Source organism: Peromyscus eremicus, chromosome 22 (assembly GCF_949786415.1).
Source record: "Peromyscus eremicus chromosome 22, PerEre_H2_v1, whole genome shotgun sequence".
NCBI lineage: Eukaryota > Metazoa > Chordata > Mammalia > Rodentia > Cricetidae > Peromyscus > Peromyscus eremicus.
In genome coordinates this window covers 41,771,114-41,789,580 of record NC_081437.1, presented here as the reverse complement: position 1 = coordinate 41,789,580, position 18,467 = coordinate 41,771,114, and the positions used below count along the sequence as shown (strand labels likewise).

The following is an 18,467-nucleotide window of genomic DNA, read 5'->3' as shown; positions in this document are numbered from 1 at the left end:
GTATACTGAAATTTTATACCATTAACTCTGAATATCATCACACATATGTCTAAGAAAGCATTTCTGTTAATAATAATTTTTAAAAATTACAACAAAATACATGTTTTCTTGGTTTAAATTTTTGAGAAGAATTTTGCAAATTCAGTGGTCTAACAGTCACTGTGTAACATGTAAATTAGCATGTTTTTGAAGAGCAGCATACAGCACTCAGAGGGTTGACACAGAATTCAACATTTGTACTTTGACAGCATTGTTGAGGTAAGCTGAAAACAATAAATTGAAAAGACAGAATCCACCATGAGAAAAATGAAGTCACACCTTCTGTGTGAGGCGTAATTACCAGTCACATGACCACTCCCATCACACCCTGGAGTTGGACATCTGCCACCAAACAAAAACAAAGACAGCCAGAATAGTAAGTATGTTTTAAAAAACTTAAAAAATTTCATTGTTTCCAGTTTAGCTGCAATGTCTGCAAGGGGAGTTAAGCACCCTGGAGAAAGCTGCAAAATGCACAGGGTTAAATGAAATGACGCCTTCACATGTAGAACATCATTGAGAACAAGCAGGTGCAAGGCAGCCTCTGGCTCTGCTCAACTGGCAGCTGGAGATTCCTGGACCACGAATGTGCATGCTCAAACAGCAAGGCATATATGTCTGCACTTTAAAAGTAAGCCAGAGAAGGGAGAATTAAGAGCCAGCATGTCACCTTATGATATGCTTACGTTATTAAGTCCTTTTTGCTTTCCTTGCACTGGGGGTACTTGGGTTTGGGGCTTGGGATGGTCACCTCCCCTGGATACCTTCTTTCTTCCAGGGCCTCCTGGAACGGGTCCAAGTCTTCTGGCTGCAGAGAGAACACAGCTTCAGAACCACATACAGCAATACAACTCATCAGCAGAAGGTTCACTGTCTGTTCTTTTGCCTCTCTTCTATTTAAAGCTCAAAGGTATCACTGTTGTGATAAGGGGCTCTTCTGAAAACGCAAGATGAATTGTCCATGGGCTGCTAAAACTTTACAGGGCTCTTGCTCAGGACCAGTGGATGTTTTAGCAGCCAGAGAAAACATTTCACCTGGTTTTTTGTATCTAGTGTCCAGGAAAGAGCTATATGTGCATGGCTATTATAGGGGACACCTTTTATTAACAGGGACCCATAAATCTAATATTCTGCCTGAAAACATTTTAGAGTAGACTTTTTGCCAGTCACTAGTGTTTTACTACATGTACTTTTCTATGTCAAGGCAATGGAAGACCAACTACATTAATGCTGTAATTTAAATTAAAAGGCAAGTTTACTTCTAAGACAGTCTATGATGAAGAAGCTTTTGTCACTGGAGGGAGGCTTAATTTTAATTAAAATAAATTCAGGGATTCAACTACCATTTCTTTCTTGATGGTCATGGTTTAACTGTGGGAAAAAAGAATGCTTAAATTTAGCTTGCCACTCAAATTTGATCCCATTTTTACAATGCCTAAACACTTAATTCAATTTGAAGACTGAAGATAAGAGCCTAAAGTGGTTTAAATCAGAATGGCCCCCACAAGATCATGTTACCAGTTGGTGGAACTATTTGGAAAGGATTAGTGTGGCCTTGTTGGAGGAGGTGTGTTATTGGGGTGGGCTTTGATACTGGAAAAGCCTCCTGCCTTCCTCAATGTACTCTCTGACACCTACTCGGGGTTTGAGATGTGCGCTCTTAGCTGTTCTGCTGCCACACCTTCTCTCTGCCATCATGGACTCTAACTTTCTGAAACTGTAAGGCCAATTAAACACTTTCAATTATAAGTCGCCTTGGTCATGTTGCTTTATCACAGCAACAGAAAAGGAACTAAGACAGAGTCTCAGCTGAGTGAGATAGTGCATACCTTTATCTCTAGCATTCAGTAGGAGAAGGCAGGGAGATCACCACGACTTTGAGGTCAGTCAGGACTACATAGCACAAAAAACAAAAACAAAAAGGGCTCAAAGGCAGGCCTCTCCACTTGTTCCTTTTCCACTGTAAGGCAGTGTTGGTTTGAAAAGTAGGCTTCTTATTCTACTCATTTTTTTTTCAAAGTATGAAGATGTCAGAACTTTCAGATTTGAGCACTGGAAAAAGTCTTGAGGAGATGGCTGAGTGTACAAGAGTGGATTGCCCTGCAAGCACAAGGACCCACATTTGAATCCTAGGCACCCATGTAAAAAGCCAGGGATGGCTGTGGGTACAGTTAACGCCAGCACTGGGAAAGGAGAAGGAATCCCAAGAGTTCACTGGCAAGCCAAGCTAGTCTGTTCAGTGAGAGACCTGCCTAAAGGAAGTAAGACAGAGAGTGACACAGGAAGATAGATCTGACTTCCTGCTCTGAGCTCTGCATGTGGGTGCACCTGTATATGTAATATCCATAAAAACACAAAATAGAAAGAAAATATTCTCTTTTGTCCAAGTGGTAGTATACTACAGTGGTAAACTAATTTGAAAGTCCAAACTACTTGGAAAAATGTGCTCTAACATAACCATCTTAGAAATACTGCCATAAACAAGGAGTCAGATGACTATACTAAGATATATTATGCAAGAAGTATAACCTGAATTCTTGAGCAAGAAGTATAGTCTGAATGAGCTTATTTGTAGCACACAGTTAATAAGTTTTTCTTTTCTTTTCTTTTAAATTAACTTGGGTCACATTATATGGCTCAGGTTGTCCTAGAACTCTTGACTTTCCTGCCTATACTGCCCTAGGAAAATGAAGTATAATTTTCTTTGAAAATAATATGCTCTTTTCTGTATTTTCCTAGAAGAAACCATTTGTAATGATGCATACTTATTAGAAAATAAAATTTGAAAGAGCCCATAGTCTGTTTCTCTCAATTCAGTGTCAATTATACATTTCCCAAGTCAACCAAAAATGTTTTTCAAGTCTCTGTCAGCTAAAGGTCAAATTTAGGGAGAAAATGCACTTTCTCTTGAAGAGTGTGCAAATGACTCTTCTTCATCAAGGCCCTGCTTGGGTTGGTACCAAATATAGGTAGGGTCAAGGAGAAGAACTTACGGTAATCTCTTTGGGGTCATCCTCATCTACCCTCCGAGGCTTCATTTTAGTGTAGTCTACTGGCAAGTCCCAGCAATCCCCCTCACTCAGCTGGAAGCATCGGCTGCTCATCACTGCCTGCTGCTGGGGGGACATGGGCTCCAGGGGTGTTAGGACTGGGCAGCAGCTGTCTCGAGGCCTCTGCTTGTTCATGCTCAGGTCCAGGGTACCATTTTCATCCACTTCCATGTCTGGGTTCTGTTGAAAGAAAGATGTATAACTCAGAAGGCCTGACTGACCTTTCCACCTTTCTGTCTTTCCTACTTGAGGATGACCATTGGCTAAGACTGAGTTCACCAATATAACCCTCCATTCCCCCCTTCCCATTAACACACAAGTTAACTATCACAATCTGTAGGCATGCCTGCTACCACAGGCTTCCCAGAGAAATTGCTTGGAAATTCACCCATCCATTCATCTATCATCTATATATCCGTCCATTTATCATCCATCTATCTACCCACCCTTCTCCCTCCCTCTATCCATCATCCATTCATCCACGTATTCATTTATCCTTCACTCATCCATCCATCCTCCACAGATCCATCCTCTATTCTACCATACATCCATAATATACCAGGTTAATTCCCCCCCCTTCATTTCACTGATGACAATAATTACAAAGTGAGTGAGAAGGAAAAGGAAAGGACTTGAATGTTGATGAAAGGATGGAGAAGGAACTAGAATTTTCCTTCTGACATAAAATCCAGTGCCAAGAGATTTCCATTAAAAAACAGGTGGTATGCACTACAATTCCCCAGGCCCTATTATGGGGATTCTGTTCTGAGTTGATCTGGGTATCTTCATATCTGCTACTGAGTCAATGAAAAGTGAGACAACACACACACACACACACACACACACACACACACACACACACACACACACATTGAAATAGCTCAAGCTCTTCAGAGTCTGTTTTGCTGGCAAAGGGGTGAAGGTATTTAGAAGGCAGTGGACAAGCACAGTCAAAATAACCCTCCATTTCCCCAGGAGAGTTCACTCTTTCAAGAAAAAATGTGCCCTCCAACTGGAATGACTCCATGGTCTCTGATGTCTAGCCACCTTGTCTTCTGGTTGGGCAGGTAGAGGACATGGGGAAAAGGGTCTTGTCCTTGGAGCTGTGCTCTTCATATATTTTTAGTGTTGTTTTGCCAGAACTGTCAAAGCACCCCAGATTCTAAGCTTTGATACTAATTTAGATGCATCATATTGGAACCATTATCCCAAATGTAACATTATTTTTTAAAAAGGACAAAACAAACAACCCCAGGGGAGGTTCCTGTCTTTATTCTCACAGGGAGGAATGGCTTTTGTACTAGCCTTGCATTTCAGTAGCCCAGATGGCCATAAAGAGTGCATGTTTCCTGACACTGTCCCACTACTGTGGAATAAAAATAGCAAAGGAATGGAAGTACTTGCAAACCATAAGGTGACTGACCTTTCTCCATTCATATAAATTACAATGATTTATGACAACTACTGTCAGTGCCCGGAGCCTCCAGACACAGAGGGCAGGTGGTCAGTGCACAGTCTCTACTTACTGCCACACTGCTTCCTGCCTAGAGCCCTGGGAAGACAGCTCACTCTCTTCCCTGCCCATCCTAATGGCTTTCTCTTCTGCTTTGAGTGTCAGCAGTGCTGCAGTGGGCCAAGTGATAAGTGCCGATCTGATGGAAAGAGAGAACCTCTGCTGGTTATCCTCTGACCTCCACCCATGAACCATGCTATACCTGCTTCTTTCCACACTCACACATATACAAAATTAATAGCCTAAAAGGGGGAAATGGGCATAATTGTATTATAATCTCAAAACAAACAATAAAAAAGTGATTTTCATGATAAATACAATTCCTTTAACAGATAAGAAAAATTAAACAACAGAAACCTTTCTTGAATCTTGTAGCACTGAGGGTACCACTGAGATAACAATATTGGTTGAGACCACGGACTATCAAGAGTGCAGTCAGATGTCACCATTTTGCTTCCCTATCCTGGTAACCTACTATGCATGTGGCAAAGGGATAGCCTCATATGTATCTAACAATGCTATCACCAAACCTCCTTGTTTAAACAGCAAGCTGTACCTCTTTTTGGCTTTGAGTACCCCGAAGCTGAGACACCATAAAGATCAGGGGTGATGGCTGTGCTAATGTCTCAGATACAAGCTAGAACTGGAGGGGACCAAAACATCTGTCCACTGTTCTGAGGCCAGGGCTGTAGGACTGGCAGTGAACAGACTCATAGCCAGCTCCCATGGGACACGGCTGAGACCCTGTGCATACCCGGGCAGTGCACAGGTCCTGTGGCTTGGTGGACAGGTTCTGTGGCATTTCACGGCAACGTGTAGACAGGTTGAGGATGGCTGTGGCTGCCATGTGTGCGGCCTCCATGTCATGTGTATAGTCAAAGCTGCTCTTGCTACATGTGCTACTGGCGCTGCTGCCACCACCACAGCTGAGGTTGCTGCTGCTGCTGGGTGCATAGCTGCTGGTGGTGCTGCTGCTGGGGCTGGCATTCTTGCAGTACCGCTTGGCTGCAGAGACAGAGGACAGTGTGGTTAGGCCCTGCACCCAGGATGCTGAACATACAACATGGACCTGCACCCACCCATCTTTATACACACAGAAATGGGGGTTATTCATGAAGAACCAAGATTCTGCCCATTCTGCACTATGCATGCTTGAATGAACAGAGAATTGGGGTGACCTTGGGAGAGGATCACTCTTGCTTTGACAGGCTGCTCGTGACAGCTGCAGCATCTACCCACTTGGGTAAGACAGGACTTAGCTACTGTAAGTAACTGATTCCTTTGGTAGATCCATCAAGAGGCTGACCACTCTTTTTAGCCATATGTGGCTGTGGATACCAACTGGGGTTTAGTCCCCTGTGTAGTTGACCCAGATTCTCAGGATCCTCAAGAACCATCACTAAAGCTGTGGGGACTATGGGCTTTGTGAAAAAGTTTCTGGCAGGGCATGCATACCAGCTACTGTGAGCCAAACACCTCTATTCTGTAATTCTTACACAGGCTTCTGGAGTTAGAGGGAAAAATGAGCTTGGCATATGTTTGAGGACAGAGATCTGTCCCTGGTAAATGTGGGACACTGGACAGCAGCGGGTCAGCTTGTCATCTGCCTGCAGGGGCTCTTCCTTTGCAGATCCCTTGATCAGCATCCTTTTATGCCAACACCTTCATAAATAGCCAGCAAGTACTTAGGAGCAAGGGCCAAATTTCAGGGCTGCTTAACATGCCTCTCCTTCATAGCTGATTTATTAGGATGGGTCCTTTTCACTAACACAGCGCACTACTGGTTGAGCTCACAGGATATTCATTTTTCATCAAGACTAGATATTCCAGATAGAGACACCCTGTCCAGCCTCCTAAGGGTGAGGAATTACCTAAAGGGAACTGTTAATAGGGCAGAGAATGGCACTAGGGGCTGGGGATGTACACGGACCAGGTTGGCTAGCTAGGGCAATGCTTAGAGCTATCTTTCACTCACAGGCAATGGCTACCTTAGTCATTCTTATGGTAACTGTACCTGTGCCTGTGAAAAGACTTATGGCTGGCCACTACTCTCTGGGTTTATGGCCTCAGGGTCATTAGCCGCTCTGTACCTGGAGCCTGTTCCTGGCAATTGTCCTCCAAAGAGGGCAAAACACACAAAATGAACCATAAGCCTTCTAAAAGAGCTAACACAGGCTTTGTAACTCATACTATAAAAATATCTCCAAACGCAAATGAACAACCACAGTGAAATGACCCTAGTTGGTAATGTGAGTCTTGATTAAATGTTGCCTGCTTAAGACTCAGGGGAGGTATAGTATTGGGAAAACATCTTAATAAAACTCAGGTTACTTCAGATAAGGCCATGATGACCAGATCCTGGGGTAAGAGTGACCACCCCATTCTAATCTCAGCCCCCACACCAGGAAACAAACTGCATAAGCAACTGTTTCATCCAGATTCCTTTCAAGGGACCACAGTCAGTTTCCAATACAGCTCATGTAGGGCAAACAGCCATTTGGACACACTGTTAATTATGCAGGGCTAGTTAATCAATCAGCCTCAGGGCAGCTCAGGAACACTGCACTGGGTAGACTAAGGGGGCAGTGGCCACCTGTTCATTCTTTTCTCTCTCTTTTGTAAATTCCATCAGTATGATTGTAGAACTGTGTGTGTGTGAACAGTGGATTTTGACCATGCACAGCTTATACCAGGGTCCCTGAGTGACTGAGCAAGAACACTACAGGGGGACTAGGCAGAGGCCTGCACATGGGCACCGAGGGTTACACTGGCCACACCTGCCATGCTTTGAAATGTTGTGGATGTGGACTCAAGTTAATAATTCTGCATCATTAACATTTTTCATAAAAAAACAAGAACATGAAAATGCTAGAAAAATTCAATACCACATATGAAGTTGTCTTTGGGATAAAGCTCACCACATAACTCAGGCTAGTCTTGAAGAGCCTATTGCATCTGCCCAACAAATCAAGTTCTGGTGTTACAGGCATTTACTATCACTTTTCAAGAGGATTTATTTTGTTTTCTTTTTAGATAGGTAAGGCTAGGCACCAGTCTAGGAAAAAAGATAATTTGATATCTTCTTGTTTCTTTTTTGAGACAGGGTCTCACTATGTAGGGCTGTGTCAGAGCGGAAGGATGGCATTCCCACTCAGTGCTGTCTCTGGTATTTTAACTATGCCCTGCAGCATCCTGTCCCCATGGTAATTGCTTCCCAGGTCAAATATACCAGATTCTCTAGCTTCCTACCTCTCTGTGGATTCTGCTGCATATGCACTTCACAGATACAGACAGTGATGCTGTTCAAGGCAGCAGCAGACACAAAGAAGCACCCGGGCTGCAGTCTAGGAGGCATGTGTCCTGTACTGTCCCAGCATTTCAGCTGCTCAAAACACTACATTTATGGGCAACATTTTACTAAAATAAATCTTTAAAATTATTATATTTCTGTTATCTTACTTTGATCACTTTCCATTATCTTGAAGTCATAAGTGTAAATACAGTGGTGCATGTACTTTTCCAGTGGTTTAAGTCATGGAGATGATGCCTGCATTCTGACAAGTGGGCAGTGCAGAAGTTTAGCAGGTGACTGAATTGTCAATAACTTCTCTATGCATCTTCCCATTTCCATCACTCATACAACCAGGGTGACAGTCACATCTATATTGCTCCTTTTTCTTAGTCTAAATAACAACTTCTGTTTTATGCAAAATGAAATTAACAGTACTTTAAGTATTCGAGAAAGCAATGTCTTTCATCCTGCTAACACTGCCTGATATCCACAGAACTGTCAGTCTGAGTCACTAAGGCCACACTCAGCATTGCATTCATTCATGCTGCATAGTGAGGGCATCTACCTGGGATGTTCCTGTCACTGTCCTCCTCCATGTCTAACCAGAAAAACAGTGGCTAATACACTTTTCTTTCTTAGAAAAAAGGTCTATTTCAGATGAAACTATGTATCCTAGGTACCAACAGATGATGGGAAATGAGAATGTGAAGGCTTCTTCCTTAGAGGCCACCAGTGGTTGATAGCCAGGCAGCCACATTAAGTGCCATACCTGCTTACATTCTATCCCTGACGGAAGAAGACAGAATATCATCACCCATCTCCAGGGCTAAATATGGGTTGCCTTCAAAGACTAAAACCCTAGTGGGAAAACCAACACAAAACCTGCAGCTAGAACCTCTTCAGCAGCCTGCTTTGCTTATGGAAATTCTCACACTCCTTGGATGATATCTGTTTATTTTGCATTTTCAGTTTCCTTCAGGGAATAGACACATGACCATACAATCATGAGTTTCATGAAAACCAGACAGATAGGAATACAGGGGCATTGATCACTAAGGCGGGTGCTGTTAGAAGGGGAAATAGCTCCCATAGTCCTAAACTTCTGTGTTGTGTACTACAAATGGGCAGAGGTGAAGATGGAGAATCCTACATGGAAAACAGGATTATCCTGGAGCATATGTTGGAGACCAGGCCTACAGAGGGCCTGATTACCACCTCTGCCGGAGCCACTGTCTTCCTAGTCCTTCTTCCCCCATGGCAATGCCTGAAGACTCTGAGGGCCAGGCACTTTGCCCACTGGGAGCTAACATCCTGGCATGCTCATTGGTGAATCAATCCAGGGATGGGACACAGAGCTACACTGCAGGCAGGCAGTGTGTTTGCAGAAGACATGGGTAGCTGCTGTAATAGGCTGGAAGGCAGCCATAGAATTAAATAAGACACTTGGTGCTGCATAAAGAATCGAGCAGAAAAGGCCCAAGAGGAAGATTTTCAGGTAGCAGAAGAGAAGCAAGTCTCAGGCATGGCTGTGGCAGACATAAAAATCCAAGCCACAAAGGATTAATGTGGAGGACCTAGGCTGATGGCCCAGCTGCCTGATGCTCGCGTCTGGGATGTCGTGGAGTCTGGGCTAAGGTGAGAGGGCTGGTCTAGAAAGCATACTGGCATTTCTGAGTGACAAAGAAAAGGCTTATAGATAATCAGAAGTTTGAACTTGAAGATTTTGGAAGAGTCAAAGGGAAGAGGCAAGAGTGGGAGCTGTGGTGGTCCAGTGAGCTGCGTCCAAAGGTGAAACACTTAGGCCAGCAACTTGTCTTACAAATGGCCTGGTGGCAAAATTTGAGGCCATGAGGTCCAAGCAGGAGTTAAGTCCTGGGATGTGCTACTAACCTAGACAACAGCCTAGACCACAGGTGAGATGGAAAGTAACCATGGGCTCATAACCACAGATAGGGAATTTAAAATTTCATATAACTTCCATGTCAGGAGACATCCTTCTTTTGGCTTTCTTGTTAAAATTTAAAGATATAAGAGCCATTCTTAGTTGCCCACAGGGGAGGGAGATGCTTCCTTCACACTCATGGACTGTGCTGTCCCTTCCCCTCCCATTCCATCTCATCCTGTACACATCCTCTTCCTATGGGAGGTGTCCAGATCCACACTGTGACAGAGAACATGAGGAGGCTGTTTCCTCAGCCCCTTCAGCTGAACCTTGTTCTTCCTTCTGGCCTCCCCAGGTCACCTGTGTGCTCCCAAACCAATGGGTATACCTGCATATCAAGCCTACTCCAGTTCTGGGCACGTGTATGGTCTACCATTTGGTGGCATTCATCCAGTCCTTCAGACAGAATGGTCCCTGCTTCCCTATGCATGAGTGCATGTCACACACCTGTATTTTTTACCTCACCTATGAACCCTTCTGCCCAGAAGGACAGACTAAGTAGACTGAAGGTGGATAGACAGCAGACACTGGTGAGGTGATTGGGAGAAGCAAGTGGTTGATGGAAGGTTTGCTGGCTGCAGGGGAGGTTAGGTAGGTAAAGAGCTGATATCCAGGCCCTATGCGTTAGCTACACCACTCACCTCCAGTGCTTAAGAACTATCGATTCTGTCAGGCTGGAATTTATAGTCCAGAAATCTCTTATTTCTCCAAGATCAGGAGATACTTCTTTGTCTGAAAGAAGTCTGAGGCAAACAGGGTGCTTCTATAGTCAGTCAACTACATTGGAATCTACCTATTGGTGCCTGAGCACAGGGATGGCTTCCCCAGGTGGGGCCTCCCACACAGTCTCATGGCTCAGAAATTTTGTCCAGGATGGGCCCTTTTCAGATATAACTGCATGCCAGCAGAGACAGAAGGAGAGCACTAGAGATTTGATTTGCTTCCTCAGAGAGTTGTGGCGGAAGGCTGCTGTTCCTTTTTTCCTTGGTTTCCTGAGAATCTAATGCTGAGGTTTAACTGAGCATGCTCAATAGACTGGTCTTTTCTGGTGGACCAATGGAAAGCACGGCTCATCCAAGTTTGCAAGACAGATCTCTGTCTGGACTTGAGAGCATCAGGACCAATAAACATGCGCACTCCTGCCTTTATGGTGGAAAAACCACCTCATCTCCACTGTTCATCACAGAGGCCTTGAGGAGGGACTCTCAGTGTCTCAGTCACCCTCTACTTTCAAGGAAGTGAATACACTAGCAGGTTTTTTGATCCAGAACCCTGTAGCTCATAAAGTGCAAAGCTTACAGACCAGGAAGGGATGCATGGCTCTAAAGACACCATGGCCAGCCGTGACTCTACCTGTGTGCCAGGCCAAAGTCAGTAAGGTGAAAAGAGCAAGCCTTGTCAAACTGTCTGACAAAGCACATCAGCATGTACCATAGCCTTGGAGTGGGAATGTGAAAAACAAACATCTGATGAAAAGATTAACTGAATCGCTATACGATGTCAATGGATTGAAAAGTCTATCAACTGAATTTACATCTGTGTGAACATAAAAACCCAAAATACTTATTTCTATGATGCCTGTTTCCCTACCTTTGTTCTATGTATATTTATCTGCCTGAATATTACAAAAGTGATACACATGGATGATCAATATGTGATATGTCAAGAAATATTAAATGTCAGTCATAAAACAAATTACTTGTTATCTCTGTAAGAAAAACACACCTTAGAAAGATATACAGCAGCTCATGTTGAACTGTTAAAAGGTTTCTGAATCCACAGACTTTTAAATACGTTTTATGTGTGTGTGACTTTAAGTATCTTTTTCAGAGAGGGGCCCTAATTCCTCAAAAGCCCTTCTTCCTCCATCTGCAGGAAGGTATCAAGCAAGACTCTGACATCATCAGATGACTTGTAGGTTTTTTTTGCCATCAATTCTAAAAGGCAGGTGATCCTTCAGGGTCAAGTGTCCCACATTGAAACTGACCTTGCTCCTCAACATCCAGAAAGAGAGGGAACACAGGCCTGGCTTGCTCACAGAGCTGGCTAGGTGGCAGTTATCAGCCATGCCTGCATCAAGAGCCCTGTGTATCTTTTAAGAAATACTAATACACAGAAGATCCCAGGGATTCCACCTTCACTGGTCTAGGGTGCAGCCTGTGCATAGACCTTGAGCAAGGCCCTCTCCTCAGAGGCTTCTAATGTGTACCCTTGAAGAGCATTGTCAATGTGGAGCTTCTCAAAAGAGTTCAATCTGTTTCTTCCAGTGAAACTTGTCTTGGGTATTTGCCTTTAAAAAAGCTTATTAGATAAAGGTACCAGCTCAGTCACACCCCAAAACACAGAGAGCCTAGGGCCTTGTTCTCTATATCATGTAAGTAGGCAGAGGCCAATGCCTTGGAGTCATTGCAGAAAACTGTGCCCCTCCGACCCACAGGTATGTCCATCTGCCCCTCCTGGGCCGAGGGGCTTTCAGCACAGGACTCTGCCATGTGTGCTGTGCCTCTGGCACCCGCTGGGTAAGCATGAATAGTGGCTGATCTGCAGGACATGGATACACACAACAACAACATCATCAATGGCAATGTGTCTCTCATGTATAAGAGTGTGCACCTCCTACCATCGTCATATCCTTTGGGGGATATGTCCCTGGTTTGCACCTTGGGAGCTATGGCTCTTTTGCCATAAGTATGGTTGTCGTAACTGTTGTATTCAAACGAAGTCTTGGAATATTTCTCAAGCTCCTTGGCCAGGTTGGAGCGTGGTGTTGTTGTGGGGACATTGTTTCTGTAGCCATACTGAGGAATCTCAAGTTGCTTGACAAAGCACATTGGCCTGGAAATAAACAGATAACAAACAACAAATGGCTTCCTTTCTCATGGCTGTGCATGCAACATGATTCATATCTATCCTAGTACATATGATTTCTTTCATGTATCAAGGATTCAAGACCTTTCACAGATTAAAATTTACCCGCCCCCCCAAAAAGACAGTCTTATTTAATTATACATCACAAATAAAGTACCTGCCTAAAAGTCAATACTAGAACTAAAAAGAAGAAATAAAAATGCTTAAAATGTGTTTTATCATTTTCTCTCACTTTCAGAAAGAATGTTGATGAAAATATGACACACAAGGTTAAGGAAGCATCTGATGTACAGGAGGTCACATCTGATTGCATTTGTGGAGGTTACAAAGGGTTGTGGAATCACATAAAATGACATGGACGCCTAAGAAACTTTCCTCAAAAATAAGAGGAAATAAAAACACTTACGGACATAGAATGAGACAAAACTGGATCAGAATTTATCTAGTTGGGTATTAAAATGCAGTTGTAGGAAAACCTTTGATCAAATAGTCATGACCTTTCGTTTTTTTTTAAATCTAGTATTCCTTTATTTTAGATTTTAGGATAAAATATTTAAATGGAGGAATTTTTGATTGTTATTCCTTTACTGATGTTCTGTCCTGTGTGTCTATTTCATAAGTGGAAATCACTTATGCCATAAAAGGTCCCCTTATACTCTAACCAATTTCTCGTCTATACAATAGACACGGACAGAGGTTTAAGCATGTCAATTTCAAGTCTTATCACTCATCGATTAAAACTTTTTCTAAGGTAAAATATCGTTAAAAGTCATTTCCATATCAGCATCATTTTTGAACAGTGTATCTATTTAAAAACTTTCTTAATTTCAGGAGGGCTTACTGATCATTCTATTTCCGATTTATGTGAAACGTTTAAAAGAAAAATGGGTGTTTTAGCAGGAAAGAGAAATACGGTGAATCCATGTGTGAGTGTTGGCTCACAAAGGACCATCACGGACAACTTGTTGCTGGGTGAATTCACACCTGGATATACTGCCCGTACCTCACTGGGAAATACTGCCGGTTCGTCATCCTGAAACACTGCTGCAGTCGTACCTCACTCGAAAACACTGCCTAAGCCTCTACCGCCTGCACCTCGGCCGGAAACACTGCCTGTCCTTAGGTGGCAATACTGTCTATTCCTACCGGATATACCGCCTTGTACCTTTTTACCAGATACGGCACAAGCTCCTTGACCGGAAACACTGCCTATTAACCGGAAACACTGCCTGTTCTACCGGAAACACTGTTCTCAACCAGCTGGAACTAGGAAACACTGTCCTTAGCCCCAGATACTTCCCGCATCTCCCTGGGAATAACTTTCTGGACCTCCGGTGTGTGAAACGGCAGCTGTTGGGTGAGCCGGCGTGGCCACGGGTGTGAGGGCTTGTGGGAGGCCACAGAGCAAAGGCCGTTCTCCCTGGGACCGGGGTGGTGATCCCAGGGCTCCGCCTGCACCTTCTTGCCCGACTTCCACAGTCTCCAGTTCATTGGGCCAATGTTTAGAAAATATAAAAACTGCTTTAAAAAATTACCCAGAATTCTTTCAGACTTAAAAGTGTTGAACTCTTAGTATGATTTTTAAGTATTTAAAAACTGACGTATTTTGCTCCTGATTTCACATGGCATTTGCCATTTCTTTTAGTTGCTTAGGTTTTGAAAGCAGCTCTTACTGTGTGGTATTAGAATATGAATGTTACATTACTGAACTAGTTTCTTTCATTTTTTTTTCTTACTGTTATAACTTTTGACAATATCCAGCCATTTATATAAGTTGTTTCTTCACTGATTATTTCTTAAGTTTATATTTAATAGTAGTTACAAGAAAATGAGTCTTTGATTATTTCTGTTTTTGTTTTATTTTTGTGATACTAGACAGAACCCAGAGTATTATGGGTTATAGGCAGTCACTAAACTAGAGTCATACCTTCAGTCCCTTACTGGCAAATTCTAGGCAGACAGTCTACCACAGAGCCGTGCCTGTAGGTGACCTGGCCTTTATATGTTACTCAACAGTATATCTATGCCACTTTTATGGCAGCCCAGTATGGTTACAATATACACTTTCAAATTACCAACTTACTTGTCTTCAGTTCACCAATTCAGTTTATTTACTTCTTGTTGAAGCAATAGTATACCAATTGATGGGCTGTTGTTTAAGAGTATTTTATTAGACAGGACAGTGCTTCACAAATGCATGAAGCTCTAGTCCTTGCCTTGGTTCAACACTTGGCAGCAGAAGGCACTGTTTGAGTAGGTGTTGCAGAATAGACAACACTTTTAGATTAGAACCCAGCATGGGATGAGAACAATCCAAGGAAAAAACCTTCAGAGTCTAAGCAGAAGAGAGGAAAACTATGAGCACCTTTGGAGATGGGAACTTCTGGGACCTTAGGGCTTAACAACCTTTCCATTCACCCTATGGCAAGGCCAGAGAGCCACAGCTGGCAGGAGTCGATCCTGAGCCTTGGAAAGATGAGGACCAAATCAGAGGGATGAGCAGGGTTATGTGGCCATCAGGGATGGCAGTAAGGGTCATGGGTGCAGGTACAGATTACAGGACCCTTCCTTAGTCAGTGGGCTTCTCAAGTGTCCAGTTCCTGCTTGGCAATTTGTCATTTTTATTTTTACTTTTTTTCTTTAAATCTTGACCACTTACGTTATTGTAGATTTAAAGTTTAATCTCTTTTCTCTTATGCCAATGAGATATGGAGAATACTAAGTTGCTAGATTGACACCTCTCCTATAGGAGGTTATACCTGTTACCTAAGGTGAGCAACAGGGATGGAGAACAGGTAGGTACCAGGGGGAGATGACCAATGTCCTTGCCATTGGCCAAGTGCTGCCTAGAGAACCTAAGCTGTAGTAGGTGGAGCTCCTAGGCTTTTTATGAATAGCTGGAGGGGACTTGTTTCTATTTAGAGGCCTGCCCCCTTGGCTGACACACCAGCCAGAGGCACATAGGAGGATTGCCTACCCATATGTAGTTGCTGTCCCCTCTCTCCTCTTTATTTGGTGCTGGATATATCTTTCCACTGCATCAACTTAGAGGGACCCTGAGTCACAAAGCCACAGAAACAGTAAGGGTGTACCTTAGTTCTGAACATCAGGATGGAGGTGATATTTGTAGTTGCCTGAATGTCTTCTTAGTCTCAAGGGCCAGGCGTTTCTCAAGACACCCAAACACAGCACTTGCTATGGAGGAAGTAGATTTGAACCTGCACCCATGTCTACAGGGCAGTCATCATGAAAGGGACTCTGTACCTTTCACAACTGGCCAAATCAGACAGAAGGAAATGAGTAAATCCCTCTAGTTATAATCCCTGCTCACAATTTCCCACATCTCCTTTGGCTAAGGACTCTCCTTCCTTAAATAGCCTGGGGAGTCGGGGGCAGGAGGCTTGTCCTCATGCTACCAATGATTAATGGACTGAGAAGTGGAGAAGTCCTACGAATTGTTAAGTATTCAGTCATATCTGTAAAAGGATTGTGGCAGTAAATAGGAACCTGAGAGGCATACAAGGGGCTCTTCAAGGTTCTCATCACAATGCATGGAAACATCAAAAGTCAGAGAGGGATTACCTTGGAATAGAGGAACTATAGCTATTTTTATTTTCTTACTTTTATTTAAATATTTTTAATTTTCTATAAATATTTTAATTTGTTACCAAAGGAGAAAGGAAGTTAAATTAATTGCAAAAAACCCCCATGAAATACTAAATGAGGACACGAAGACATTTCTACCTCTTGCATAGTGATTTTCTCTAAGTAACTTCTCCCAAAGAAATACCTTTAGCAGAAGCCAAATGCTGTACCTATGGGGAAGTATTCATCACCACTCTTTAGAGACAGCCTGTATGTCTTAAAGCTAGCACTGAGTTTTGGCTGTGGTGTGGCATCCACCTAACCAGGTATATTCAGATGTGACCACTAGGATGATAGTTAGCATCTGTGTGCAGAGACAAAGACATTGTCATGAGACTAAGAAGGCAGAAGTACATTGGCTGTCATAGATGTCATGAGATGTGTATGAAGTCTCTGAGGAATGTAGATGTCTTCCTCTACTAATAACCATCTTCCCAAATTTGGAAAATGGGAGTTCAGTCCTGCTCCTCAGGCCTTTTCCACTTTAACATGCAATACTAAGTGACTTCAGGTAAGTCATGAGCCCTTGCACTCTGAGTGTCTTGCCTGTCAAACGGCAGTGATGCCACCTACTTCCACCCACATCTTAGGGTGTATGAGGATAAAAGGTGATGACAGCTTTGATGACTTTTCATACATAAAACTTCCAGGCATGGGTAATATGGCATTCGTCATTCTTGCATTTTTAAAAAGAGCAGTGCCATCCATAAGTAGGTGATGTACCTCGCTCCAAACTGAGATAAAATTATATTGGGCTACTAACATTACTGATTTTTAAAACTTCTCTTTTATTTAGCGTTCATAGAGTTATGAATTATCAGGGCTGCAAATCATATAACTATTTCTAATTCTCTCAGATCAAAAGTCACACTGATCCACTGGAGATCTCTCAGATCAAAAGTTACACTGACCTCCAAGCTTCCACATAATGTTGCATGAGAGAGGGCACAAGTCTCAGTTTCTAATCTGGCATGTCTTTCCTATGCATAAAGCACATCTACCCTGTGGAGTGTCCCAAACACTCCCCATGCTCTGTGTCTGGGATGGATTCTGATGGAACTCCATGAATGACACACTTCTGTTGAGTACCTGAGGACTCGGTCTGAGGCCTGGTTGGACTTGGACACGTCACAGCTCTGGTGTTTCTCTTGGGCCTTTGCCAGTTTTTCTGCAGCAGCAATAGGGCATCCAGAGAGGCTGTGATAGAAAGAAGATGTAATTGAATGGTCACAAATGCCTTGCCATACACTGATGCACCCACCATGTGTATCCTTCAGTCAGCCAAGAAGACCCTGGGTAGATGGCACTAAGGGAGTTTCCCAGCCTGCTTGGTGCTGTGTATTTCCTGGGCTCTGGCACACAGCTCTGATGGCAACACCAGGCCTATCCAATGAATATGCCAAATTCACAGAAACAAATGAAACACAAGCTGGTTAAAATTTCAGGCAAAAATTCTAGAGTGTTGGCCATTTCTGGAGAACAGGCAGTGGCCGAGAGAGAAAGAGTTTTTGACAAACTCAAGAGTGGCAGTTAGCTGGCTGTACCAGAAGGTGTCACTCTGAGTTGATGCCACAAAGGCATCTACCTGCAAGGCTTCAGAGATTCTGACCTCAGCTCAGGAGGGAAGGAAAGAGAAAGCAGGTGCAATAGGACTGAGTCCCAGTGTGTTTAGTAACTAGTTCAGGTGATCAGTATGGCAGAGGAAGCAGAGAGGCTTCTTTGTTTCAGCTGCTTCCTCAGGGAATCTTGGTGTCTACATGCTGCCTCTGTGTGTTCTAGATATGTGTGGGTATCCATCCATGTGCATGCATGTCCTGAAGCCAGAAGATGGCTCATTGCACAAGACTATGTGGGGACCTCCTGCTTCTCTGTCAGCTCCTGCAGATTTAGTACCAGAGAAGCTCCACCAGGCCTAGAACTGTGGTCTGTTTTATTGTAAACTTAACACCAGTAACCAAGCTGCTTGTTGTGACTAACCAGTCAGACAAAAATTAAGAGAAATTTTACAGCTTCATATATTTAGGAAGAAAGCTAAGCCATGGCAATACAAACCTTAACAGAATCACATTCTGCTACTGTAAAAAAGAAGTGATCTGATAGTACCTGGATTTTCTAAGG

General features: G+C 43.3%; 1 protein-coding gene across 7 annotated transcripts in view; it reads right to left on the bottom strand.

The window, feature by feature from the left end:
- The window catches only part of Myt1l (myelin transcription factor 1 like), a 143,365-nt gene that overhangs the window by 68,565 nt on the left and 56,333 nt on the right, over positions 1–18,467 (bottom strand). For all 7 annotated transcript variants that reach the window (XM_059248238.1, XM_059248235.1, XM_059248241.1 and 4 more), the window contains 5 exons: positions 17,439–17,546; positions 12,457–12,671; positions 5,357–5,607; positions 3,033–3,269; positions 726–847 (listed from right to left, as the gene is read on the bottom strand). In XM_059248238.1, coding sequence (XP_059104221.1) covers positions 726–847; positions 3,033–3,269; positions 5,357–5,607; positions 12,457–12,671; positions 17,439–17,546 — 933 coding nt within the window. The remainder of the gene's footprint in view (positions 1–725; positions 848–3,032; positions 3,270–5,356; positions 5,608–12,456; positions 12,672–17,438; positions 17,547–18,467) is intronic.